Raw genomic sequence first — 27941 nt, 5'->3', positions numbered from 1 at the left:
AAATGGAAGTAAAATAACGTAAAGTGGAGTAAAGTCAAAGTGAAGTGAGCCAAAATAAAGCAAATAAAAAAGTAAAATATAGAAAAGTGAAGTTAAATGAGGTAAAGTAGAGCGACGCAAAGTAAAATGAGGTAAAGTTAAAATTGAAGAAAATTAAAGTAAAGCGAAGTGATAACTGAAATGAAATTAAGTCGAGTAAGGTAAAGTGAAGCCAAATAAAGTAGAGTGAACAGTAAAGTGAAATATATGATGTGAAGTAAAGTAGGGTAAGGTGAAATGAAGCAAAGTAAGGTGAAGTGAAGGAAAAGAATAAAGTAAAGAAAAAGGTAGAGTAAGGTGAAGTAAAATATAGAGAAGTGAAGGAATGTGTGAAGTGAAATGAAGTAAAGTCAAGTAAGGTAAAGTGAAGCAGAATAAAGTAGAGTGGAAACGTAAAGTAAAAGATAGAAAAATGAAGTAAAGTAAAGTAATGCAAATAACGTGGAGTAAGGTAAGGTAAAGTGAAGCAAAGTAAAATGAAAACGTAAGAGAAGTAAAGTGAAACAAAGTAAAATTGAATACTTCCTGCAAGCAGAGCGAGCACATCTAGTTTTCAATGCATAAATTGCCACCCTCGATAACCTTAAAACAAAATGTTTAAAAAATCAATTGAAGGAGAACAATATTTAAGTCACTTTCAACGTTCACCCTGTATTCGAACGAAGAATGATTATTTCCTCGAAAACCGCAGGACAAGGTTCATCGGCGGAAATAACAGCTGTGAATTAATAAATAAAGGTATATTGAGAAAGCAATAAACATCTTGTTTTGTGAGAAATTTAAAAAGATCAACAAATTAATCAAAAAAACAACAATTTCATCTTAGAACTCTCGAGATACCCTGAAAACGAAAAAAAAAAATAAACAACTATCTGATTTTCACAACGTTTTGATTGACTTGTTTGAACATTTTTAAATCCTTCGAACTCGACCAGTTTCCGAAATATTTCCGCGATATAATCTATAAAAATAATTAAAAAAAAAAAAAAATGAAAAAGGAAAACAAACATAACAACTTTGGAACTTGGTAGGTTCTAAAAACGTGAATTTTCGTTCGAGGTACACCCAGTTGAAAAGGTTTTAATTTTTTTTGTTTAATCCGACTACCAACTAAAGTATTGCTCGATGAATTCCCCGAATGCCTCATGGAAGTACTGGATTCTCGATTAAAAACAGTTAAGGCGAAGAGCATCCCGAAGTTTAAAAACAGAGTTCGAACGAAACCTTCAAGTTTTTAAAACGCGAAAAATTCATAGGAAACATAGAAATGATCTTTCGATAGATTTGTCTAAATTTCAAAACTATACAATATTTCTTTACCTATATAGTTTTAAAAAACTAAAAAACCGACTAACTCTCTCTCGTAGTCTTATCGTTATATATATTCATATGCTACATGGTTTTTTTCTCATCGATAATAGAACAAATCCAACTATTTTCTTCTTCTTCTTCGATTAATTCGAACTAAGCGATCCAAGAAATGCGAGAAAAGTTGAAAACGTTTACAGTGCATTTTTTTGTCGAATTATACAATCTTTTTAACGGATTCGACTGATACAGCAAGTTTCTAAAAACGTTTAAACGTCTGGATTTCCCTCCTCCACGAAGTCCTGATGATGAATCAACTCATAAACCAATGATATGTCCGTTGAATCGACCACAATTCAAAAACAATAAATCAACATTTTTATGTACACAACAACAGTTTAATCTTAAATTAACCGTGAAAATCGACGAACAAAGTTCGATATGTAAATTCGATGAAAAGAAAGATGCTGTATCATCGAGTCCTCACATAAATCAGCCTGTATACATTGAACATACTGGGGGACTCCAAGATTCAGATCGTCTTAAAAGAATTACAAAAAAATTTCAAAGTGAATCTTGGAGCGGTTCAGTTTCGTTATTTGAAAAAGCCTACATTTATTTTGGTACATTTAAATCTATAATACAAGAATTATCATACATTATTTATAACATTTTTTTTTAAACGAAATCTAACGATACAGATATATTACACTGTTGCGAATTCGTGGGTTAAGCTTCGAGGAATTCCTGGAAAATTCTCACCGATACAGATCCAATGAAATTAACAACGTTAAACAATTCTAACAAGGGAAATCTCTATTTAAAAAAAAACTAAGGTTTAGTCTGTACAACGAAATGCTTATTATTGCCATTATTTTCCATCGAAAATAATCCAATAGGAAGATGTGAATACCTTTCAAGAATCCTCCGAGCTCATCATTTAATTTCTTCGCTATCTGTACATCTTTGAAAAAATTCAACTGAAATATCGATTGGACTGAAGTCTTTTTTTTTTACACAATCTCTTGTTCCCATTTCGATTTGCCCTGTCGGAGGATGATTTTCAAATGACTTCTTCTACATATTATAGATGTCGAAAGTTTTTCATTTCTTACGGAAATTTCGACTTTCCTTCTTTCAACTATGGTGATCGATCGTATTTATATATATACTGTTTCTCTTCAATATAATATTGTCTCTTTCTACATTTGACTAGTATATAAATTCTTCTCAATATAAATAATATACATCTTTCACACAATTTTTACAGCGCACATTCACTCTCGGTTCAGTGTTCACATTGTCCTAGTTTGAGGGGGAGCTGGCGTAGTACTGTGCTTTATCGGAATTTAATACGTCCTCCCAAGCTGAAAAAAACAAATTTTTTACTTTTACACGAACATCCAACAGACTACACGAAAAATTACATAAAAATCCACAAGTTTAGCTCGAATAATTCATATTTCGGCTGGTCAACAAATCTTTGTTTCATTTTAAAATAAAATAAAAGAGATTAAACATAATGAAATGAAAAATGTCAAAAATTATAGATATGTAGGGCAATGAACAGACCAATTACTTCAAGGGCCCCTAAATTGAGGTAAGAGGCCCACTAACATACCCCTCAATTGAAATATCGGCCATGGCCTGAGTTTACTATTTTACCCAATAAGTAGCAATAACAAATTCAAAAAAGAAACACAAAAACTGTTTCTACCAATCGGTAAATAAAAATTTAATTGAGGGCCTTATATGTCCTCAATATCTATTATGACAGCTAGTTTTATAATCAATTTCGAAGCTTCTTTCAGTTGCTATAACTCTGTGGCCTGTTAACCTGTCAATTGAGAGATGAGCGAAGAATGTTCAAATGTTCTGTGCAATGCTGAAGCATAAAAATCCAAAAAAAATTTCGCTTTAGAGGCCCTCTATTCCCCCTTCTGGTTGCACATTCAATAATGTTTCAATCAAATCAACCAGTTGATTAACGGCGGGCCTTTTAACCCTTGAGGGTTGAGAGGCCCTCCTGGGAATTCGTCCACGCTCATTACTCTGGGGACCTCCCAAACATTGAGGATTGGAAAATTCAAGCTATATGCCATCTTATGCCAGGTCCCTCGCCCATCATTTTGACGGGCCTCTTAATGCTTGAGGGTTGAAAGGCCCTCTAGAGGAGGCCTGTCGAGGGGCCCCCTAACCCCTGAGGATTTAAAGGTTCTCTTGCGAGTTAAAAAGGCCTTCACATTATCTTCATACCTGCCTAGCTCCAGGCCTACCTTTTTCACAGGGCCACTTAACCCTTGACGATTGGTAGGTATTTTAGGGGACCATTCAACCCTTAAAAGATTAAAAGGCTCTCTTGAGATTCAGACGTATTTCCGATTTCTCATCATTATAGGGGGAGACAGTCAACCATCGAAGGTTGAAAGGCCCTCTCGAAACGCAGACTTCACGGTTGAAAGGCCCTCTTGAGGGTAAGATTTATTCCCGATAATTTTAGGGGGTTTTTCAAACCTCAAGGGGAGCGAAGACATATCTTGGTTCCACACATAATTGAGGGGCCCTCTTAAGAAGCAGTGAAATGTAGGCCTAGTTCACGCTTATCATTTTGCAGGGCCACTTGACCCTTGTGGATTAAAATGTCCTCAAAGCTCGGACTTTGCCGGGTTCTTTGTATATTATTTTGGGGGCCTTTTAACCCCAGATTGAAAGGCCCTCTTAAGGATTTATTCCCGTTTCCTATTCTCATTTTAGGGGGTCTATAGGTTGAAATGGGGGCGAAGACATAAGCTTGGTTCTACAGAGGGTTGAAAGACCCTCTTGAGTTGCAGGCTCGTACTCAGATCCACGATCAACATTTCGAGGGTCTCTCAACCCTTGCAAGCTGCACCGCTAATACCTCGAGGGCCTTTCAACCCAGTAGGGTTGGAAGGCTCTCTTGAGCTGCAGGCTCGTACTCAGATCCATACAAGACATTTCGAGGGCCTTTCAACCCTACCGGGTTGAAGGGCCCTCGAAGTATTAAGCGTAGCTAGCAGAGTTAAAAGGCCCTCTCGAGTTGCAGGCTCGTACTTAGATCCATTATCTACATTTAGAGGGTTTTTCAACCCTCGTGAACTACTACGCTTAATATTTCGAGGGCCCTTTAACTCAGTAGGGTTGATAGGCCCTCTCAAGGTGCAGGCTCGTACTTAGATTCATGCTAGACATTTCGAGGGTCTTTCAACTCTCGTGAGCTGCTACGCTCAATATTTCTAGGGCCCTTCAACCCAATAGGGTTGAAAGGCCCTCTTGACGCGCAGGCTCGTACTCAGATTCACGCTCAACATGACGAGAGCCTTTCAACACTCGTGAACCACTACGCTTAATACTTCGAGGGTCCTTTAACCCAGTAGGGTTAAAAGGCCCTCTCGAGGCCCGCTTGGGCGTAATTTTCACGCGAAAACAACGAGAATCAGACTCACCTGTTCCGACATAATTAACCACCTTGTCATGATTGTACGAATTAGCGGTCGCGTCCGGCGGCAACCTGAAATAACGGTCGAATATCTCGCAGGCGTTCGTCGTCGGCCCCGTCGTCGCCTCCCTGCCGACCAGGTCCGGATTCAGGGCGAAACCGAACTCGATGCCGGGCACGTCCTTCGCCGCCGCAGCCGCCCCGCTCAAGATAACCACCGGGGGCCTGTCGCCCGCCGCCCCCTGACCCTCCTCGCCACTACTCGCGCAATCGTTCGTCGTTTCGTTGGTCCTATCACAGTAGTCGTCCGCCCTGGGCGGTCGGGGTTGGGGCTCGGCCGCCCGCCTCTGGGCGTCGCCGCGACGGTACAACGTCACGGTCGGGTGATGGTGGGGCGCGGTCGGTTGGGACGACGCGGGCGACGCGACCGCCCGGGCGTTGTCTTTCCTGCGATCGACGTGGCCCTGGGATTTCTCGTATCTCTTCTGTTTCGGCTTCGTCCTGGAGTCCTGTTGGGATTGGGGTTGATCCGCCCACTTGGGCGGTTTGTCCCTGGGCGTCGTGGGTTCCGGTTGGGGGTGGTGATTGACGGGGGGTTGTTGTTGGTGGAGGTTTAGAGGCGCCTGCGTCGGTATGTAGGCGGGATCGACGTAGGCCACCGCCACTCCCTCGTAGGCCTGCGGGGGATACGCCAACGGATGGTGGGGGCTGTGATGGTGGTGGTGATGATGGTGGTGGGCCACGACGGCCGGGGGTGGGTTGTAGGCGGGCTGCGGGTGGTATATCTCGGGTGGCTGCTGTTGTTGTTGTTGCGGAGGTGGCGGCATCATCATGGCAACATGATGAGGCGGTTGATTGACGACCGGGGGTCGCTGTTGGGGGGGCGGAGCCATGTGGAGGTGTTGGGGCGGCACCACGTGGTGCTGGAGGTGGAGGGGCATGTGGGCGCCCGGTTGGCTCATGTAGTTCAACTTTTCGATGGTCTGCACGTCCGGTATCTCCATCCTGGGCATCATCTGGCTGTTGTACTGGACGGTCTCCATCTCGTTCGCCTGGATTATCTGTGAAAGTTGTGAAGATTGCATCGAGGCTTTAATCGGGCGTATCGCAACTTACCGACAGATCAGTCTTTATGTCCCGTTCCGGCGCGTTGTTGGTGGTCTGGGAGGAAGCGACGACGGTCTGTGGCTTGACGTTCCTCACGTTGTTGTACTGGACGACCCTGGGCACCGACTGTTGGGGTACAGCCGCCCGCACCAGCGGCCTCGGCGTGTTTATCGCCTTATCCACCTTGACCGACGGTTGCGCCGTTTTACCGATGGCCGGGAAGCTCCTGATGTTGTGCACGTCAGGCGGCGGCGCGGCGGCCTTGGGCGGCGACGTCTGCGTCTGCGCGTTCACCGTCACCACCACCGGTTCCACCGTCGCCGGCGGCTGCGCCTTGGGCGAACCGCTTTGGTCGCTCGCCGACGAGTCTCTACCCACTTTGGCGTCGACGAACTGCTTCTTGGGCTGCTCTTTCTTCTCGGCGTTCCTCGCGATGTCCGCGTACGAAATCGGCGCCTCCTTGTGCCGCTGGCTGCTGGCGGCCGCCGCCGGCAGCGAGTGCACCGAGTCGACGTCAGAGCTGTCGTTTGACTTTTCGCTGTGCGGCACCGAGCAGACGGACTTCCTGCGCGGCACCACCGGCGAGGACGTCCTGCGACGCTGCGCCGCGTCGTCCAGCTTCGAGCAGGCCGTCGAGGCGGCGTTGGTCGGCTTGTGCCGCGTGCCGCTCAGCGAGTTGCGACGTTTCTTCGTCTTCTTCTTCTTGGTGACCACGCGGAATTCGGACGAGGCTTCCACGCTGTCCGAGGCCTGGGTCCTCGAGAAGGCGGAATGCTACACAAGAAAAAAACGATAAAACCACTTCAATACAAGCTATAACAGTCTTCCTCACCTCCACGTTGTCCCACAACTTCCTCTCCTTGGGCTTATCGAGGACTATAACCTCAGTCTTGGGTTTCTCCACTGCCACCTCGGCAGCCTTCGTCTTCTCTTGGACCGCGTCGATCTTAGGCTTGTGCAGCGGTTTGACGACCTCTTCCTCCTTCTGCTCGTTGCCGTCCTCCTCAAACTTGAATCCATCCAGCTTTGTCGTCGATACCTGTGTTAAATTTCCAACATTACTCTCAAGACAAGGAATTCACACTGAAAGCATCTCGAGAACTACATCCTCAAGGCTGCATTGGCCCTGTTACTTTATTTTTTTTATCGAAACAGGCCAAGATACATATTGGTGAGGTCAACACGGCTAGAGAAGAAGAATATATGTACCTCTTCGAGGGAGTTGCTCTTTTTCAGTTCGTTCCTCGCGGCCGTGTCCTTGGCGCCCTTGGAGCACTGGGCGCGTTGCTTCTTGCCCCCCTTGCCGCCCACGTCGGCGGCGTTCTTGTGCAGCTGCTTCTGACGATGCGAGTTGGCCTTGTTCTGGGCGCCGCCGTCTCCGATGAACTCGACCAGTTTGTCCACGTCGTTGATGATGTCGCTCCTGTGACCTACCAGCTGAAAACCACGGGAAAATATGAATAAAGGACGCCCAACGATGGTCAAAAAACATTCAGTTCGTCGAGCATAAAAATTGTCTCACGAAATTTTGTTCAATTCTGCTTTAACGTCTTTTCTTTCAACTTTACCACAATTCACTTGGTTATGGACAATTCGTAAATCTTTCAACCATGTTTGCTGATGATCAGTGTTTTAAAATTGTTATAAGTGGAGATTTCACCCACACCTGTGCAACCATTCGGTCTCGATAAAATTTTAAGTGACCCCATCTTTTTGAGAACATTTCGAAGGTCAACTTTCGACCAAAAAAATCATCCTACATCTAAATACGATACATATTCTGAAAGAACAAGTCTTCTAGTAATAAATTTCGAAATTTCATGCATCTTAGTGCAACCGTTTGGTCTTGACGAATTTTTAACTGACCCCATCTTTTTGGGAAATTTTCGAAGGTTAACTTTCCATCACAAACAACACAGTGTAGGATTAAATATTCTTTGAAACTCTTTTCGCATCACTTCTGATCCAATCCAAATAAAATCAGACAAAATAGATTATCTAAATCAATTATTTCTCCTTGTACACATATTTCTCTTATAACTAAAGAAATATTATTGATTTCGTTACTTGTAGATTTTTTTAAAAGCTCTTTTAAGAGAATTTCCTTGCATATTCATCTGTATTTTAAACATTCAAGAGAACAGAACTTGTTTCAGAATGAAAACAATCAAGAACGCAAAAGATACTCAATCTTATAATGGTGGATGCACTTCTAACCTAAATATTATCGATGCTACCAAACTTTATCCCAAAATGAATACCAACTTTTATCATTACCACGCATGAACCCCAAATATTCATTAAAACTTTCCAGATTAGTTCTCTCATCATCTTAAGCTGTAAAAGTAACAAAATAAGTTAAACGACAACATACAGTTCGCAAAGTTTTCAAGTTAAGAAAAAAGAGGATTCAAAAAAGTTTGTGAAAGAGTTATTCACGAAATATCACCATTATTGTTGGAAAAAAGTACCACAAGTCTTCATAATTCAAGGAAAAAAGATTTCAACTCAAGAATTCAACGATTTCGAGTGATGGAATATCGAAACATTCATAATCAGTATAATTTATCGATTTCAAATTTTATCTCAGACCCAATTATGCTTGACTAGCCATTAAAATCGTTCATCGAAGATTACAGATATGGAGTATAGTCAATAACACAATTTTACCTTCTCTGCCGAATAAGAACTCATAACGTTCTTCTCTGCTTGCACTTTCTTCTTTTTGGCCTTCGAGACAGTGTTCTGATGTAAAGCATTGCCATTTTCATCCACCTTCTGTAAGAAAAACAGTCAAATATAATTAAAAGTACGACCAAACATAAAAACGAATGAATCAAAGCAAGTTTCACACGAAACTTAAACCAAATAGTTATAAAACTAAGATTTCCACTTAACAATAGGTAGTCCAAGATACCACACTTCATAGAATCCTCGAACTGTCGGTCCAAACCGAGAAAAATCGAGTAGATCTGACAGTTCCTCCAACAACAAGAAAAAATCGTTACTCACCACAAAGAATATAATAACAATACCTATTCCAATAATAATTACGAGATAAAGAACCATACCGAAGTGATGGGGAAGTTCCGAATAGCCAATTTGCATGCCAATTATTCGATAATTAACGATAATTGATTCAAAATTACCATAAAACAAAGACATATAATTATCAAAGATCGATTTAGGATGAAATAACAAGATTTGTACACGAATAAGATCGTTCAAATGTTCAACAACTTACTAGCAGCAATTGTAAGATCAATCTAGCCTCTCTCATTTCATCCAATCCAGTTAATGATAACATGTTCGCAACCTATCCCCTTATCATCGATAGAGGAATGGGCGACGACTCAGACGGCGTCCAAAAATTGGCGAAATTTCGAAAAATTTGAGATGGACACACACAAAGAACTATACCAATCGAACGAGAAACGATCTAGCCAAGATCCACTAAACTCATGAAAATTGTACTAAAATTTTTGATTGTTCTGTTGAGAAAAATGCTTAGAATAATGAGAATGAGAGATAACACAAGCACGTGGAACTGTGAGTAACGCATGCGCTTGCACCTCACTTAAATAAGCGTCATCGATGTCGAACAACACAAAGGAACATTTGAACGAAAAAATTCGGTACTTTCACGATTTTAAATGAAAAAATATATGTATTTTTCGAGGAGATACACGAAAAAAACTGGGACTTGGCACAACTTCGAATACTTCCCCTCTTCGTGAGCTCAAAATCTAGAATGGTGTTTTTGGGGACGCAGTCATTCAAAAGTGTCTTCTTCCCGCCTTATCTGAGTCGTTAGATTGAGTCATTTCGATAACAATTAGCGGAGAAAATAAACGTTTCGAAAATTACCGTACAAAATTACTCTACACGAGGTGAAGATATAAAATATTGTTAGGACTGAATACAAAACGACGTCTTCATCAGATAAGATGAGAAAGTTGAGCAAGAACCGAAATGGGGGATGATGGACCAATTTTCAATAATGAGATATTTACCTCCAAGTATTGTACATATATAAAAGATGACAAATAAACTAGTAATAATAAGAGTTTTGTTGTTATATTTAAGTGTAGATAATTATTGAAATAGTTTTCGAATGATTGAGTAAATTCCCTATTAAAAATTTTCTTCTATCTTAAATAGGGCGTATTTTACAGGCTGTTTACTAAAAGTGAGTCAAACTCACCCAATTTTTTTTAATGGATTTCCTTCTGTGTAATTTGATAATTTCACGAGTTTTTCTTGTATGCATCGAGTAAGTATAATGCACCGAGTAAGCGAGTGTTTAAAGGATAGACTGTTGAATTTTTCCAGGAAAATACTTTTTAGTTCATTATTTTCGATAACGAACTTTGGAACAGAAGGATATTCAAACCTCCACTGAAATTTTAATAATTTAATCGTCTTGTCGTGTAAGAGTGATTTAATTTATGAATATTATCAAGGGAAATTCAGTTTTTTGCATTGAACCAGCATTAACCTCGTGAAAACCATTCTATGAAGGGTGTTCTAGAGAGTAGACTTTGTTTCATATAGTTTTTTCCTGTATTCGATATCGAAGATTCTACATAATGATGAAAGAGGATATGCACTTTGATTTTCCCATAAAAGGATCATTGAACGAAGTTTAATACAGTCATTGGGTTGAGAAATTCAAGAAATTTTAACTATGCAGTGCTATTTCAGTATTATATTGCGTATTTTGGGTTGCCTGACATAATTTGGGTTTTTTTCTGTGTTTCATGAGTAAGTCACAGAATTACTATCAACTTTGCATAGAGCTTTGCACTACCACAGAACATTTTAGTAGTTATGGTGTTCTATGACGAAACCATAAATGTTAGAACAAAACCACAAAATGTCAAAAATTTCTGTGTTTTGTAGAATATTTCCAAGGTTGGCAAGCGTTTCTGAACTCGTTCATTATTCTATGGGCTCAATCTTAATCACTGAATTTGAGTATCTGTCAATAAGTTACAAAATTATTCTGGCAGATTCTACGTATAAAAACGCGTTATATCACAAGTTTTTCCTTCAATGTCATAACTTCCTCTAGCCTACTTATCGAGATATTTTTCCTAATTATTATTGACGCCTATGAAGGACTTCAATAGCCGCTACCAGCATGACCGTTTAGAATTCCTCCGTTTAATCTAATTAAATTCGGAATATTCGATGACTTATGCATGAATTATTTCGTCGCCCTAACGCAGGATCGTACCGAGCCTTTTCGTACACGAGCAGACCGAATCGAGAGCATCGAATACCCGACATTACATTCCCTGAATACGTCAGAAGGAACTGATTACGGACACAAAGCGTCGAGAAATTTGCAATTCAATAGATATCGCATTGTTTGAGGAGCCATGAAAAAAATCGATAGAATTTCTATGAGGAACAAACTGCATTTTTAAGGCGCAACCAAAAAACGATCAGAAACAACGTTTATCGATAATTTTTGTATTTCGATCGAGACGTCCGATAAACTTACGCCACTGGCGCAACGGAGGAAAACCCGGACGCACGCCAATGGCGCACGCATCGTAATTTATCTAGGTACCCATATAAAATTGATATACCGTTCAAGGACGACGCGAGCGAAAACACAGCGCAAACCTCGATCGACGGAAATCGTACGGCACAGAAATGAATAATTAATTTCGCAATCGCGGTATCTATGCGAGAAAATCGCACGACACAGAAAACTGCATCGATCACAGAATCGGATCGTCCAGTCATCGACCCTCGTGAATCGTCGATGGCCGGAAACACAGAACCTCGTGACGGACCATCGATAATCCTACCTTTGCGTCTTCGACGGCGGACTGCTGTGGGGCAGCGCCGTTATCGGCGCCGCGGAAATCCAGACGAACCAGGTCACGCGACCAGAATTTCGAATCGGCGCCGCCTCTCCGTTCCACGAACCAGAAAAGCATGGCGAAAAACGTCAGTATCGACGTCGTCGCGCGTAACGTCAGACACTTGTAGGCCGTTTCGGCGAAGAAGACGACGAACAGGACGGCCGACACGAGTATCATGCGGACGCAGAGCACGATAGACATGACACAGGGAGCGACGGGAACGGGCGTCTTTCCCACCCCCCGAACACGAGCTCTTCTATGCTCTCACGTCCCGGCCGGTCGACAAATCATCGAGCACTGCAGAAAAAGAAACCGACCGGGGGCGAAAAAAAAAAACGAAAACAAGGCCGGTCGCGGACAATAAACAAAAACGTAACAGGTTCGTCACACACGCCTCGTCGATCTTGTCTGACGTACGGCGGCCGCGACTCGTCGTTCCACCACCACCACCACGCCGTCGATCGGAAACGGAGAGAGAGACGCGTGTTCAATTGTCGAACGAGGCACCTTCGCACGTTAATTACCAGCCGTCTTCTTGTCGCGGACGTATCCGCGTATCGAGTCGAGGTTTTATCTACGAAAAGGAGGAGTTCAAAGTTCGTAAACGCCACATAATAGTTTCAGGATATTGGCATTGGAAAATCACGCGATCGTATCTACCGCGGTCGTTCGTCAAGTACCGAGACCACTCCATCAAGGAAAACCGTCATATTTCTGTGAACATTTCAATAATCATCGTTCATTCTATGGATCGCAATAAATACCCGATTCTATGTACGCGAATCACAGAAATTCGACCGTCATCGAACCTTTCAGTCGGAATTCTATGTACATTTTATGTTTCTATTATCACTCGTGTCAATGTACACCATAGATCGCGATCAATACTCGATTCGATGTTCGCGAACCACAGAAATTCTACCGTTGCTTTCTATGATCATTTCGTAACTCTATGGTCACTCCTGTCGAGTTACACCATAGATCCCGACAAATAATATATTCGATGTTCGCGAATGACAGATTGTCGCCGAGCCCGCTTCGTTTTGAAAGCGGAAAACTTGACCAACTTTACGTTAAGTTTTTCCTAAGAATTTAATCAATCTTATCGTTATCGGATAAAAACTCATTCAATGGAAATGAGACCGATAAGTGTACCCGCCGATTCTTTCGGGAAATGCGCACGTACGCGAAGATTTTTCTCCACGCCGCCGGCGAAGCTAGAAGTACATAATTCAAACATCTATCGAGGCTCTCAGACTTCTGAATAAACACGACTTTCTGAAAGGAACAATGGACGATTGTTTTTGAGCATCATTGTTTGCCGTAAAATTCGATAATGAGATCGTATCACGTTATGACATTCGAGCTAAACATTGAAAGCTGTGAATTATTACTTTTATGCCCATGAATTTGAAATAAAATATACAGGTGGAGCATTAGTTGCTGAATAATATGGCAAACTGTTTGTTTTTCAGGAAGACATTCAAAGATAAGTCCTTATTTTATGAGGAAAAAATTACATGAAGGAACTCAATGAGGCATAGAAATGGAGCTGGAAGCTGTGTTATTTCTTTTTCCAAAACAAATGGACATTTCATCCATGATCGAGTTCATATTGGATATTTTCAATCATAAAAAAGTGATTTTGCCATTAATTATTCAGCAATAAAGAATCATTAGCAGGAATGACATGACTTCTATACAAGCTTTTAAGACAATCAAAATTTATGAAGGCTTCATCGCATGTTGTGAGCTCATAACTCTTTCAGATCGTTAATGAAACTTCAACGGCAATTCGATTGAAGTCCTGAAACTAAAATGCACCACAATAAAAAAAATTCTTATTGTTTTTAGGAAGACTAACATGCTATGGTATATTTCAGACTGACAATGATAAATAAATGAAAAATTCTTTCAAATTTTAGATGATTTCGAAAGTGCAAATAAAGCTGATAAATCTATGGGCAAAGATATAAATCTGTGATCCACATATCAATAAAAAAAAAATAATTCTGTGGACTCTGTGGTATATAATTGACAGAAAGCATAGAACATATGGATCATCCATAGAGCAAATGTAAGAAGCACCATAGACACCTTTTTTTTCGATATGTAAGATGGTCTTAGTATTGAATATTCCGTATGGTGAGGAGCTCATAGAAAATTATGCTTTGGAGATTTAGTTAAATGCCTGATTCAATACGTGGTCATTTATTTCACCTTTTTTAATGAAATCTAGCAAACTGTAGTCTGTAGACGAACAATTTGAGGGAGTTGCAGTGAAGGTTCAAGGTGTTATCATAGAAAAAAGAATAGAGGGCGAAAATGGGGTGGAGTGGGAGGTTTCGAAGCTACAACTACAAATCAATGGAGAAATCAGTGAATAAATTTTTATTTTCCACATAGGACCGGACCTTGATCTGTCTCGAGCCAAGAGAGGCTACCGCTCTTGAAATTCTTCATGGATTGGGGGCTCTTCCGCTTAGATAGATAAGGGGGTATTCCGAATTCGAATTTTACTATTCGTTCGACATGCCACCACCAAACACGCTGAAGCACACAGACCCAGGCTGACTTACCTTTGGTGCTTCAGTCATAGAGCCGTAATCCTGGATGAAAACGCTGTACTTGGTCTGCAACACCTTTGCAGATATTTGTTGTTCGATGTCATGCTTCTTTTCCACGTGGTCGAGATCCTTGAAATGGAGGGCATCATCGACATCTGTGGGAAAGAGGAACAATTAAATAAAGCCGTCAATTTATATAATTGCATAGTTTATTGTATCCCCTTAACACCTAACCTAAAATAAATGACAACTATGTCAATGTCAATATCTAATCATAACCAAAAATAACTAGAGTACAGGTTTTTTTGACAAAGTATTATGAACTAATCGGCTAGAATGCCGTTAACCTCTAAATTAACAGAACGTTACTCACTGACTTGCAGGGTGGCTTTGGTGGTGAACTTTGGGGCGCCCTGGTTCGTGGCGTTCTCTGCCGCCTCCCCAGGGGCCCCTCTCTCGTAATTCTCGGCTACCGAATCATGATCCAGCAGGCTGGCCGTCTCCATGTCAACTTCCATAGGCTCCGGAGGCCCCCCACCTCTGACAGTTCTCTTTCGACGGGCCTCCTCCAAAAAATGAGGATCGTAGGAGGCGAGGCTGCCAGCGTTGACGTTTGATGGGAGGCTCCCTGAAAAATAAAACATAAGTCAATCTCTTTCTCTCAAACCACTCGACATAATCCCTGACGGTTAGTAAGTTGAGTAGTTAAGGTTATGAGCCTTAACATTTATACTTGTTTTATCATCACAAAAAGTCGGATAAATAATAAACAACATGATGAAATTATGTACTTGTTTGAGATAAACAAAGCACCAGAAATAATGTCAAACCCAATAATTTCCAAATCCAACTGGATCAGTATAACATTTACCAATGGAAAAGTTCTCTCTTACCCTGAGTCATATTGGAACCCTCCATAACAAAAAAAAATTAAAATAATGAAAATAAATATAACCAAAAATCTGCCCAAAGAGATAGAATCAATGAACCAAAGAGGAATCTATGGTAGAACGCCCACCACAAAAACTAAGCATGGCGATTCAAATTTGCCACCATTCCCCAACATATTCTATGATTCATCTTTTTTTTTAAATTCTTGTTAAGAATTTCAAATTCTAAGATTGAAAGTCAGAATAAAAATATATACTCTCAATTCGTTTTTGTGAAATATATATTATAAATTAATATGAAAATTATTAATCATCATACTACTTTCATGTAGTGATCTGTGGTTTTGAAAAAATGAAAAAACTTTTTGGATAGGAGAAAATCTTGAAATCTCTAAACAAATTGATGTCATAAATGTTTTCAGATAAGATAATTGCAATACCCAGATCTCTGAAGTTCATTAAAGTATATCTAATCATGTTCTCGTTTCATCAAATTATCAAAAATCATTGGAAAATTCTAGAAACCTGTGAATGACATTTTGGAAACTATAACTTTCGTCTGTAGTAGGTTTCCTGAAAAAACGTTCGCATTTACACTTCGCAATTTCACAAGCAATTTGGTGCAACTTCAATTATAAGCAAAATAAAAATAAATAGATAACCCAATTCGCGAGAAAAATCCATTTTACTCCACCACCGACAATAATCAATTGGCAACACTGTTTACTCGACCAGATGAGTAGCGAAATATAAAACTATCATTAATTCAAAACGAAATGAATCGTGCAATTCAACTTACACTGTATGTATTTATGCATATTTCGCGAGCCAATTCGGGATATTTTTTTCTATTCCCAAGTGGAAATAGGGCAAAAACGCATCTCCATGGGAAAAACTCGGGACAAGGGACGATACGGGGACTGTACACAGAGAAAAAAGATCGGAAATCACCGAAAAACTTACTTCAAAAACAATGATTGATCCGCAAATTGGATTATTCAGAAAATTGACATCGCAGAATTTTCACAGCCGACTTTCAGGTTAGGTCTGGTGCATCGACGACACCTGCGCAGATCCGGCCGTCACAACCTTGACACGGATGGAAAAAACGGGGAGCAAAACAAAAAGAATTAAGAAAAAAACGGATGAAAAACACAAATCACCAAACAACAGGGCACCTGATCGAGGGCGAAACCTGGCGAAAATCGCGAAGTACACCGTCGCATAGGGCCATCTCACCGGCCTGCCCGGTTCCCCGTCGTCTATCGCGGGACGACGTAACCCTTTCGCTATCTGATCCTCCGACTCCAACGCGCTATTTTTACAGTTATCGCGGATTCCGACGGATCCGTTTTTTGGCACTACGTCCACTATCTGACGTCTCTGGCGAGATCGAAAACGACGGTTCGATTCCGTGCGGACGGAACGGTGCGAAAAATGAAAACGTTCGCTCGGTGACAGTGCAAGGCCGGTCGCGGCGTTGCCTGCGCGAGGCCACCGGTCCGGAAAATTTCCCGAAACGATCGAACCACAGATCAAGTTTCATCCACTCTTTACACTCCCCGAGTAGAACATAGAATCCGTACACTTGTCCTTGAATTCACACCAGAACATAGAGCTCTGTGGTTTTGCCCAAAGCCATATTTTGGCGATTAAGCGTCTTAATCGATGTCTTAAAGCGTCTTTAAGCGTGACGTCATTAATTTTGTTGTCGCAAAAATAGAATATCGCTGATGGTTGAGTCATCTGTCGTTGTCATTAGACAGCGATACGAATTGTGAATTCTTCAATTTCTGTTCTTTGGCTATTATTTGAAAAATATTTATTTATTCTAAACGATAATGCAGAAACTGCATTATTGTAGGAATTCAAATCAAATTCGATATAAACAACATATTCTCCCTTCTTCTTTATATTACCTCTTTCCGCTTAAGACGTTCTGTGCTTAAGACGACACAGGCCAGAGACAAGATGACTCTATGACACAGGCGCTCTCCACAGAACGCCAGGTTCCGCTTAAAGCGTCTTAAAGACTGACGTCATGACTTATTCGCTCGAATAGCACCGCTTAAAGACGCTTCACGCGTCTTAATCGCGAAAATATGGCTCATATACCGATGTCTATGTTTTATCCACTCCTTCCATAGAAGATTTGCGACTCTTTCGAGCTCCTCGAGTAGAACATAGAATCCTCACAATTGTCCTTGAATTCACACTAGAACATAGAGCTCTGTGGTTTGGCCCATAGATTTACTATAATGATGTCTATGTTTTCACCACAGAAATCTATGTTAAAAACATAGAAAAATGTTATTTTCATAGAGTTCTATTCATAGAATTCCTAGAAAGAGAGAGTTGATGCCATAGAAATATTATATCTATGTTCTAACCTCCCGCGATTTCCTCGAGGATACTTCGGTTTTCTCGCATTAAAAAACGGATGGAAATCCCAAAAAGAGAAGCGATGAAGAAACTGTGTTTTTCGCGATTTTCCGGAAATCGCGGCAACGGCGCCTCGCGATATGGGCGCAACAGCTGCTACGGATCGGTTTCTTTCGTGCCATCGCACGACACGACCGATAACGGATAGACACGTCGGCGTTCGATCGGGACCCGAAGCGACCAGTGGCGGCGATAAGAGGAGGAAACCGGATCGCGGTCTGCGATTAGATAAAACGTAAAAACACACCCTACGTTCTAACCATCATCGTTTCGACGCCTAATGAACCGAATCATTACGTAATCTACGATTTATCTGGTCGTTAGTAGCGCCTACTCGATTCTTATCAAGACATATCGATGCACAGCAAATAAAAACTTTACAAAGAAACAATATTGAGGGGATTCTATATTTTCATTTCCATGATTTCTTTCAAATTCTCAGTTTTCTTAATTTCCAAGATTTTACAAATCAATTTATGGTTCTTGAAATATAATTACTATTGAAAGACTCAACTAAAAAATTACACATTGCTTCAAGCACAATTTTGACAAATCATGAATCATGATTCCCCCAATGATGAACTTTGCATATTTCTCTCCAGAACACCAAAAATTTCAAGAGAACTAACCTCCTTCCCTCTGTCTCGCGCTGACAGTCCTCTTCGGCTTGCTCAGGTGATGGGCAACCTCGAAAAGGTCCTCCTTTGCCAGATTGTCGAGGCTTCCCCCATGCATGACATTCTCCGATATACTATTGGGTTTCCGACGATGCTTAGACCTTTTCGCAGAGGTATTACAGTATCTAACTTGTTCGGAGCCTCCCGCACTGGCTGCTCTTGCGTTTCTTTCAGATTCTTCGGCTTGGCTAAGTAACTCCTGGAGAAAAAAGATGTTGCTAGTACTGGTACTTCAAAAAAGAGTTCGTTTACCTTGAAAAGTGTGCTCTTTCCTTCTCTATCTTTAGGATTTTTATAAGTGATAGCTTCATCTAACAAGTCCTTCAATTCACAGTCATTTAAATTGTTCAAGGTCTGGAAAAAAGAAAACAGCTGATTCAAAGATCAATAATAATGTTGGACCAAACTTTTCGTAAAATTTTCCTTTATTGAATTCAGTGAAATTCGTAATTTTCAGAAGAACAGTTTAGAAAATGTATATAACAATCAGAAGTCAATCTCACCATTTCTAGAAATGGGATAATCAAGCCGTAAAGCATTAGTTTGATGGTTTTCTTATGATGATGAATTCAAATATATGCAGATTTCATTCTTCAAACTATTTGTGCGACAATCCAAACGGAATTAATTCAAACAATAGATGTTTGTTTTATTTATTTTCGCCTAATTACTGTGGTTTCTTGAAGGAAGAAAGGTCCAAAATAGTGTTGATATCGCAAAATGTGCGATTTTATATTCTATTTTCCAATTATTCATTCAACTGCAGGGAATTTAAGTGCAGACACGAAACCGAAGACCTGAACGATTAGGGTGAATTGGAATGTTGAAAAAAGTTACATATTAAACTAAAAATATACAAGTTAAACGTCATTAGCGAGTTGAGGCAAGTTTGAACCCTTATAACCCGCGTTGGGAGAATATTAGATATGCGATTTTGATACGACTTTTTTGCTTAAGTAGTCAGTTTACAAAAGAACGTCTTTGAAATATAAAAATAGAATATTCGACAAAGAAAGTAGAAGAATGCACACAATAGATTTACCTTGAAATCTTTGTTCTTTTCTTTATTAGTATCGGAATTAGCATGTTTGTCTCCCTTGGTTTTATCGTTTTTGTCGGGTGCTTTAGGTGTATTATCATTGTCAGGCTGGGGGGCCATTTTCCTATTCAAAAAAGACCAAATGTGGAGCCTAGAGCCACCGACTTCAGAACCGCCACTACTTTATATTCCTCCACGCCATTTCGCCCCTTTTACCCAGGACATATAAATATGGAATTAAAACTACCGTTTCACACAGTAAAATACTAAATTATTTATGAATTTCTACTTCTAAATCGTAAAAAGTTCACCGCCATTAGATGATACAGTTGTCCTTTGACAACAGGAGCACCAAACTGACACGAGTGACTGATGACAATTGACAATTCTTCAGCTGACATGAAAAAAGGGAAATTGTTTTTCATTCCTGATACTTCAATCCTGAAAACCTTCCAAATATGCTTGAATTTTTGAAAAACAGCCGGGTACTTCTCGGAATTCTCGTAAAAACCGAGTTTTTGTCGTACGAAACTTTTCCCATTCAACACCACAGAATAACAGCTAATTCACATATGAGTATGGCACCAAATTTGAAAATTTTCGAACATTTCTGGCGCGCTTCATCAAATGTAAACCCATATTCGCAATATTTCAACACGTTATTACTGTTTTTGTTGAATAAAACTTGGAAGAAAACTACTTATTCCTATGTTATCAAATAAAACAAGAATTCAAATTTACAATACAACAATTCGAATAAAAAAAGTTGCGTAATTTTATTGTTGTCAAGGACAACCACTTTTCTGTGAACAGGGGTACGTTCCAAAATACTTGTAAACAATTAACCTGATGTAATTAACAATTTCCTCCGATATTTTGATATGAAAATTAAAGAAATCAGTCTATTCCCAAACGAAAGTTCTCCTTTCAGATGAAATATTAAAACTTCTTAAGATATTAAGGCTTTCCTGGGGTGAAGACGCATGTGTGAAGCTTCCAGGAACTCAAAATCGATATTTGTTTCGTGTATTCAATCAGAATAATCAGATCATAAATTAAATTAAACTCGAATCTCATTAAATTTTTAATACGTGCCAAAATGAGTGAGAAAGTTGAAGAAAATATATTTCTTTTCATTCCAAACCTGATAGGTAAGCTGATGAAAATTCTTCAGGACCTTCATCTGAAAACCGATTAATTTTCAGGGTATGCCAGGATCATTTTAGCCTTCATTTCTTTTTATTTCATGAGCACTAACTATTTGATTGCATTGGCATCTTATGCCATATCTGCTCTACTTGATGCCATCGATGGACATGCCGCAAGGTACAAATGGTCAGGAGATTGATGTGGTCAATCATTATACATACATTTTCAGGTATTTCAACCAGGGCACCAAATTTGGGGCGATGTTGGATCAACTAACCGATCGCTGTGGAACCATGTGTTTGTGTGCGGTTTTGGCACATTTATATCCAGAACACATGTTTTGGTACCTCCTTTCCATGTGTATCGATATCTCGTGTCACTGGTTATACTTACACACGTAAGTTGATTCGATGGAATTCCAAGTTGTTGCAATAAAAGTCGATCTTTTCAGTTCCATCCTACAAGGAAAATCAAGTCATAAGTTCATCGATATGTCGGAAAATCGAATAATGAACGTGTATTACACCAACAGGACTGTTTTGTTCTTTATGTGTGCCGGTAACGAATGTTTCTATTTGGCGCAATATATTCTCCATTTCACATCGGGACCAATATGTGAGTATTCAGATATCAAGTTTATACCTCTCTAACGTTGTTGTTTCAGTTATGGGGCTGCATATTATTAAGGTTATACAAATCATATCATTCCCGATAGCGATTTTAAAGAGTGGAATATCTCTATTGCATTTAGTCGTGGCTTGTAAGAATCTATCGATAATAGACTGCAACGAAAGGAAGAAAGTTGTGAAGAAACTCGAATAAAGGGTGCAAAAGACGAAGTGAACCTAGATCATACAGAGTATTCCAAACTGAAGAATTTTTTCCGACTATATGAGATGTTACGATACCAAAGATTTAAAATTTACGTTTGTATTTGTTGATGTGTGAATTCCTTGAAAAACAATAAGTTTAATGTTCCTAACCTTATAGATTCCAAAATTTGATTAAATGTTAACCGTAAACAAGTTTTTTTTTTGGTACTGAAGTTATTTAACGTTTTGGAAGTTTTGAGAATAGAGACGCCTTGATTTGAGTTACAGGGCGAGACACGAAACCACAGTTGAAAATTAATAAGTTAAAATTATTTTATTATAACAATTTAGGTAGAAAGTGCAACAATTTTACGATATAATACAAAACGCCTAAGCTACACACTCACGAAATAAATATTCCGAATTAAAAAAGGTCAGATATAATAACCAACAAACTTATTATCATACAATTGAATAAACGAAAAACAAAAAAAATTAAATACTTATACATTTCAACAATTATTGCGATATTGTAAAAAAATACAAAATATCAGATTCCCAAGGAAGATTCTCCCCGAATCTCCCACATCATGATCGTACGTAAGGCTTCTTTCAGTTTGTCGACCACAAATCACGATAAACACAATTTTTTTTCTAAAATCCAAACTTTAGGGGAATGTTAAAGGGAATTTATCCATCGAGAAGTCTCAGCCTCGATATTTCTCTGCATCAAAATGAGGTATTTTTTTGGGTATGGCAGTCGTCTTCGCAAGCCTCTTATGTCTAAGCCACCTTGTCCTTAATGAAAGCAGAGGGCGCTGCTATCGAATTTGGTTAGAGTAAACCCAGTTTGGCCAGCTAAAAGATAAATTAACGAATAGTAACAATGTAAAATAAAAAATTAAGCCTTCGTACCAAAGTCTGCTTCTGCTGCTCCTTCTTCAGCACCTCCTCAGTCTGCTCATCGTCAAACTTACAAACGGTAGCTATAACCTTGGCCAGGACCATCCCCTCCTTCCCTAACATATAATTATACAGGACGTTCTTCAAATACTCCAACTCCGTAGACTGGGAAAGTTCGTTACAGTGATTCAGGGTAACCAGGGTCTCGTCCAACCTCCTGTTCAACTTCTCGTTGTTGCTCCTCAACTTCCGCACCTCGTTCTCGTAAAATTCGATGGTGGCCTTGTTGGTTATGTCCAACGACTTCAACTGGGTCACTTTCTCCGCTATCTCCTCCATCTCCAGCCGGTTGTCCAAAAAGTTGTTGCTTTTGAGAAAGTTCAGATTGTTGGAGTTTTGAGTTTTGGCACCGGTCAAATTCAGGGGGGATATTTTGAGTTCCTCGATCTCCTCCCTGAGGAGCTGCTTCTCGTTCATCAACTCGTTCTGATGTCTCTCCAGCTCGTTTATGGAGTGTTCGTATTTTCTTCGTTCCTCCTTGAAACTTTCGATCTTTTTACTGCATTCTTCGATTTCAACCTTCAGTTTCTTGTTTTCGATGCACAACTCGTCGTGTTTGGTTTTCATCTCGTAATAACTCTGTTGCACGTCCAACAATTCGACCTCGTTGTTTGCCTTACTGATTTTGTTTTCCCGAAGATCATAATTCTCTTTCCTAAGATTCTCAAGATCCTCTGTGGCTTTCTCTAGTTTACCCCTCAATTCTTCTTTCTCGTTGTTCAGCTTGATTTCCTCCTCTTCTAATTTAACTTTAACCACGCTATAATTCTCAAGATTCAATTTTAATTCTTCCAATTCAGCTACAAGTTTATGATTTTCTTCCACAACATTCTTATAATCTGAACTAATTTGTTTATTATTTTGCTTCAAAATTTCATTTTCGCCCTTTAATCTACTTGTGTTATTGTTTAATTCTTCAAATTCCGCTTGTAACTGTTTATATTTCATCTCAACGTTGTTCATCTTAGCGTAAGATTCTTGCAGACTCTGTTTTTCCCTGTTAATTATATTGATTGTTCCCTTCAGTTTGGAAATTTCCTCTATTATCTCCTTTTTTTCTTTAGTGTTTATTTCGATCAAACCTTCGAGTTCTTTTTTGGAAGTTTCGATCTCGAGAAGTTTAGATTTCAATTCATTCTTCTCCGCTACCACATTTTCTTTGATTTTGATGTTATTATCGATTTCTTGTAAACTTTCCTTCAATTTACCCTCGAGTTCCAATTTTTCTTGTTCCAACAATGTCACTTTTTGAAGTAGCTCATTCCTCTCACAGCAAACCTCCTTGTATTTACCCTCCATACTGACGTATTTTTTACTCAGTTCTTCTTTCTCGGTTTCCGATTTACTTTTGAGAGTTTCGAATTCTTGTTGAATTCTTTTGAAATTTTCTTCAACAGTTTGAGCCATCTCGTTCTTCCCGGTTGTTAGTTTTTCGTATTTTGAGTCTAAATTTTCATATTTACCACGTAATTCTTTTTTCTCTTCTTCCGTTATATTTTTTAAAGTTTCATATTCTTTTCTTGTTTCCTCGTATTTGTTTTCGGTAACCTTCAACGTATTCTTAACGTCCTCCAATTCTTTTTCTACAGCCTTTTTTTCTTCTTGTACTGTTTTCAGACTAGCAACCTCCTCCGATAATTTATTTTTATCACTTTGTAAACTACTATTACTCTCCTCTAATTTTTCAACTTTTGCTGTAACTTCCGAGTTAATTTTCTCTAAACTCTTCATATTTTTCTCCATTTCCACGATGTTCTCAGTCAATGACGCTTTTTCTGACTCTGCGTCGCTCAAACTCTTCAGTTTTTCTTGTAAAATGGCAATTTCCGATATTTGCTCTTTCAAATTTTCATTTTCGTCCAACAAGCTGTAATAATTTTTTTCAACCTGTTTCAAATTCGTTAGCTGCTTCATTATGTCCTTCTTTTCCGTGGAATACAATTTTTGCATTTCTTCGTATTCCTTTTCAAGCTTGACAACGTTTTTAGATTTCATTTCGGCTTCGGTTTTGTGCTTTTCTATTTCTTTCTTCAAATCTTTCTCGTTCTTATCTAGAAGCTTATAATTTTCTTCTAGATTTTTTATGTACTGTATTTTAACCTCTATTTCTTTCGTTAGTTCTTCTAAACTTTTTTCTTTTTCAGCCAATCGTTGTCTTGCATCGGTTTCTGTTTGTGTTAATTTTTCAACCGCACTATTCAATTCTTTTATTTCTTCGGAAGAATTTGTTTTCAGATTCTGGAAAAGTGATTTGATATCTCTTAATTCTTCTGATTTTCCTCGTAGTTGTTCATCCATCTCTTTCAGTTTTTCAGCCATTTCAGAAATTGTCTTTTCTAATCTGGAGTTTTTATCGATATTATCGTGATTTTTCTGCGATAACGACTCGTTTTCCCTCTGCAATTCCTTCAATTTGAAACTCAACATCTTGCATTCTTCCCTGCAACATTCTTCGCTTTCCAATTTCATTTCTAAAATTTTAATTTTTTCCTCAAGTTCCCTACAATTTTTCTCCAAATTCTCCTTTTCTCGTCTTACACTAAAATATTGTTCTTCTAAGTTATCCACAGTTTCTTCGTCCTGTATTTTTTCATTTTGTTTCAATAAATTTTCATATTCTATTTTCACCTTATCATACTCCACAACCAATTCTTCGTGTTTCTTAACAACACCTTCTGCATCTTCTAACTTAGTTTTAACTTCTTTTAACTCTTCTCTTACACTATCTAGAACATTTTCTAATTCAGTTTTTTCACTAATTAACACTTCACAGTCATCCTGCAATTTTTTCTCCTTCACCTTGTATTCTTCAACTACTTTCTCTACATTTCCAAGATTACGTTTAAATTCTTCTATTATTTTTTTATCGTTGTTGCTATATTCCGACAATTTTTCAAATTCTTCCTTCAGGGCATCCATTTCATGCATCGTGTTATTTCGTTCTTTCTCCAACGTTTCTATTTTATTCCGCATCGTTTCAACATCTCCAGACGTTTGAAATTGTTCCATGAGCTCTTGTCTCATTTTTTCCTCTTTCGCCTCGAAATCTTCCTCGAATTTCTTCCTCATTTTTTCCTGCAGAGATATGAGCCCCAGTTTCATGTCTCCTCGAAGTTTTTCGATCTGATCTTCATAGCTTTTCTTCGTGTTTTCTAATTCGTCCGAGGACTCTTGAATTTTCTTGTTTAAACTGTCGATTTCGGCTTCGTATTTTTCCTTACTATTGAACAACATTTTTTCCAAGTTGTCGATTATTTCTTCCTTTTCCTGTTTTTCCTTCAAGAATTTTTCTTTCAACTGGGTATTTTCTTCGGTCAAACGGATTATCTCTTGATCGTGAGCGGATTTTTCTTCGCTTATCTTCACTTTCAAGTTTTGAACTTCAACTTTATACTGCTCTATTTTAAGTACTTCGTTATTCAAACCTTGACATTTCTGAGATAACACTTCAATCTTCTCTATGAGGTTTTTATTCTGTCCCTGCAGTTGCTCCAGTTTTGTACTAACGTTATTTTTGGATTCAGCTTCCAAAGCCTTTTTCAAATTTTCATTTTCCGTTTGTAGAGTAACAATTTCTTTATCTTTAGTGAGTAATTCATTGTGAATCATCATCTTACTCTCGGCGAGTTTAAGATTATTCTCTTTCTCTTCTTCCTTCAACTTATCCATGTCTTCTGCGTACTTTCTTATTTTTTCCTTATATTCCTCTTCCTTGCTCTGTAATATTATCAGTTTAGCTTTAATTTCTTGATTCATCGTGTTCAAATTTTCGTTTTCTTGTTTGGTATCATTAAGAGTTTTGGTCAACTGATCAACATCTACGTTCATGTTAGGATTACTCTGTAAAATATTTATTTTCTCCTTGAGGGTATTGATGAGATATTCTTTTTCATCCAAATCAACCCTCAAACTCCCCTCTAGATGTGCCTTTGCCTTCTGTTCTAATTCACATTGTTCCTTCAGTTCTTTAACCCTTCTGAAGGATCTCTCTTGGTTTTTTTCCAATTCAGTCTAGAAAATAAATGTTTGTAAAACCTCTTCTAGATAAAATTGACCATTTACCTTTAGTTTATTGAATTCTCTTTCTAAATTTTTGTAGTGATTCGATAAATCTGTAAATCTCCCTCTATATTTATGGTACCTCATCTGTGACTTCTGAAACGCTGAGTAAATTTGTTCCTTAGATAGATGCCCAATTTGTGAAGATGCCGTGGATACGTTATCTTCCAATTCGCTGGCAGATACGTCCAAATCAGACTAGAATAAAAAGGAAACATAATTCTTGGACTTAACTGAATGATTTTGGAGCTCACCTGAAGATGATAAACGCTGCTGACTGAGTCGTATCTTGGTAGAAAAGAGGCATCGCTGGTCATCGAAGATACTGAAGTTTTACGTTGCCTGTTCATGTTTTCTTGAGGGGTGGATGTCAGCGAAATGTTCGAGAATCCGGGTTCCAGAGACATTGAAGTCGATGAATTTAACGCGTTGTCTACGGGGAGAATCGGATATATAAAGGTGCAATTTGGATAAGATGAAACACTTACCATCTTCTGTCAGTGAGAAAAAGTTCTCGTCTTTCTCCAAGTTTTGGAACTTATCGCTCACTGACTGGGTGATTTGCTGGAATCTTTGCGACGTCTGGGAGTCTATAACTTTTTCCTTCAGTTTCTTGAACATCTTAACAGATAACTAAAATTGTAATATCGATCAGAAAGAGATTGAACGTAAACATTTCTTTGATGAAGTAACCTCAATTTGACGTGTCAAATCGAGATTGTCAAAATCATAACACACCTCCATTATTTAATCGTCGATTTTTTATCGGGATCTGCTGAATGACGGCGGAAAAAACGTCGGTTGAACGCTTCGCTTACAGATGGCGACAGTAGGCAAAATTTGAACCGCTCTGAAAAAGCGCGAGAACTAAACTGATCTTTCTAGTTGAAAACTTTTTCTGGAAGTATTCTTAGCCCCCTTCCCTACCATGACATATCCTTAGTCACTGATTAAAGAAGTGATTATAAAGAATACTAAATGTTATTTAATTTTTGCCAATACAAATCAAATATAATTTAGGTTCGTTCTTTTCATATTATCATGGGATAATACGAGTCCATTTAAATTATGATAAAAACAGAACGTGATGTACTTGCATTGGAATGTTAACAATTAGAAAAAGATGTCATCTGCTCATAATAGCTTATTAGTCATCCTAAAAGTGTTTTGGAATTATCTATTGTTAAAATCTCTGTTTTGAATACTTTATGTTTTTAATTTAGTTCATTATTTTTAATGAATTTCCATTATTCTTGATGAATTCTCATTATTTTTAATGAATTCTCTCTGAAATTATTAATCATTCTTTCAGTCATCTGGATTTAAAAGACAAATAAAAAAGCGTTTATTTCTATTACAACCAACAATTCATCTAATTTTGAGGGTTTAAAATTTGCGACATAATGTTTTTCTCTGTTGGAGCATGCAATTGCATCCTTGCCTTCGAGGTTGAGGCTTCGGATAATCATAGGGGTAGATATATCCTCTGTTAAAAAATTTTTTCAAGTCAATGTCAATTTGAGATATTTTCTAGATTTTGGTAATATTAAACC

The 27941-nt window shown here is 38.8% G+C and overlaps 3 protein-coding genes and 1 long non-coding RNA gene across 7 annotated transcripts; 1 reads left to right on the top strand and 3 right to left on the bottom strand.

Annotated features, from left to right (window-relative positions):
* Positions 1 to 764: 764 nt before the first annotated feature.
* Positions 765 to 20030, bottom strand: LOC123320212 (pollen-specific leucine-rich repeat extensin-like protein 1). Of its 4 annotated transcripts, XM_044907438.1 has the most exons (11): positions 19409 to 20030; positions 18619 to 18720; positions 18319 to 18565; positions 14731 to 14985; positions 14370 to 14512; positions 8582 to 8689; positions 7121 to 7348; positions 6744 to 6950; positions 5921 to 6685; positions 4812 to 5865; positions 765 to 2714 (listed from the first exon to the last, which is right to left on the bottom strand). In XM_044907438.1, the coding sequence occupies exons 1-11, from the start codon at positions 19523 to 19525 to the stop codon at positions 2653 to 2655; spliced, it is 3288 nt and encodes a 1095-aa protein (XP_044763373.1). In that variant the 5' UTR covers positions 19526 to 20030; the 3' UTR covers positions 765 to 2652. The 4 variants fall into 4 exon arrangements, with proteins under 4 accessions (XP_044763373.1, XP_044763375.1, XP_044763374.1 ...); XM_044907440.1 differs by lacking the exons at positions 18319 to 18565; positions 18619 to 18720; positions 19409 to 20030 and adding an exon at positions 16211 to 16705; XM_044907439.1 differs by lacking the exons at positions 18319 to 18565; positions 18619 to 18720; positions 19409 to 20030 and adding an exon at positions 16047 to 16190.
* Positions 13431 to 13723, bottom strand: LOC123320342. Its single transcript, XR_006538745.1, has 2 exons — positions 13655 to 13723; positions 13431 to 13603 (listed from the first exon to the last, which is right to left on the bottom strand). It is a non-coding gene; the product is annotated as an uncharacterized LOC123320342 (long non-coding RNA).
* Positions 20031 to 20255: 225 nt separating the features above from the next.
* LOC123320293 (CDP-diacylglycerol--inositol 3-phosphatidyltransferase) lies at positions 20256 to 21576 on the top strand. Its single transcript, XM_044907582.1, has 5 exons — positions 20256 to 20556; positions 20611 to 20731; positions 20784 to 20951; positions 21006 to 21169; positions 21219 to 21576. Exons 1-5 carry the CDS (start codon positions 20505 to 20507, stop codon positions 21374 to 21376), a joined length of 663 nt encoding a protein of 220 aa, XP_044763517.1. The 5' UTR covers positions 20256 to 20504; the 3' UTR covers positions 21377 to 21576.
* A 98-nt stretch (positions 21577 to 21674) lies between these two features.
* Positions 21675 to 27090, bottom strand: LOC123320207 (golgin subfamily A member 4). The gene is made up of 5 exons (XM_044907420.1): positions 26877 to 27090; positions 26643 to 26821; positions 26392 to 26586; positions 22282 to 26340; positions 21675 to 22224 (listed from the first exon to the last, which is right to left on the bottom strand). Exons 1-5 carry the CDS (start codon positions 27007 to 27009, stop codon positions 22201 to 22203), a joined length of 4590 nt encoding a protein of 1529 aa, XP_044763355.1. The 5' UTR covers positions 27010 to 27090; the 3' UTR covers positions 21675 to 22200.
* Between the last annotated feature and the right edge of the window lie 851 nt (positions 27091 to 27941).

The sequence above is a fragment of the Coccinella septempunctata genome, chromosome 9 (assembly GCF_907165205.1).
Source record: "Coccinella septempunctata chromosome 9, icCocSept1.1, whole genome shotgun sequence".
Lineage (NCBI taxonomy): Eukaryota > Metazoa > Arthropoda > Insecta > Coleoptera > Coccinellidae > Coccinella > Coccinella septempunctata.
The sequence above is the reverse complement of the archived record's forward strand: the minus strand, read 5'-3'. Positions and strand labels throughout refer to the sequence as shown.

Coding starts and splice junctions, on each gene's coding strand:
- LOC123320212 (XM_044907438.1), bottom strand. CDS start 19,525: ATGGCCCCCCAGCCTGACAATGATAATACACCTAAAGCACCCGACAAA. Junction 8,690..14,369: donor CTATGACTGAAGCACCAAAG/GTAAGTCAGCCT, acceptor TTTTTCTTACAG/AAGGTGGATGAAAATGGCAA. Junction 2,715..4,811: donor GGTTAATTATGTCGGAACAG/GTGAGTCTGATT, acceptor TGTTTTTTTCAG/CTTGGGAGGACGTATTAAAT.
- LOC123320293 (XM_044907582.1), top strand. CDS start 20,505: ATGAGTGAGAAAGTTGAAGAAAATATATTTCTTTTCATTCCAAACCTG. Junction 20,557..20,610: donor TTTCATTCCAAACCTGATAG/GTAAGCTGATGA, acceptor ATTAATTTTCAG/GGTATGCCAGGATCATTTTA. Junction 20,732..20,783: donor ATCGATGGACATGCCGCAAG/GTACAAATGGTC, acceptor ATACATTTTCAG/GTATTTCAACCAGGGCACCA.
- LOC123320207 (XM_044907420.1), bottom strand. CDS start 27,009: ATGTTCAAGAAACTGAAGGAAAAAGTTATAGACTCCCAGACGTCGCAA. Junction 26,822..26,876: donor TTTCTCACTGACAGAAGATG/GTAAGTGTTTCA, acceptor TTCTCCCCGTAG/ACAACGCGTTAAATTCATCG. Junction 26,587..26,642: donor GCAGCGTTTATCATCTTCAG/GTGAGCTCCAAA, acceptor TTTTTATTCTAG/TCTGATTTGGACGTATCTGC.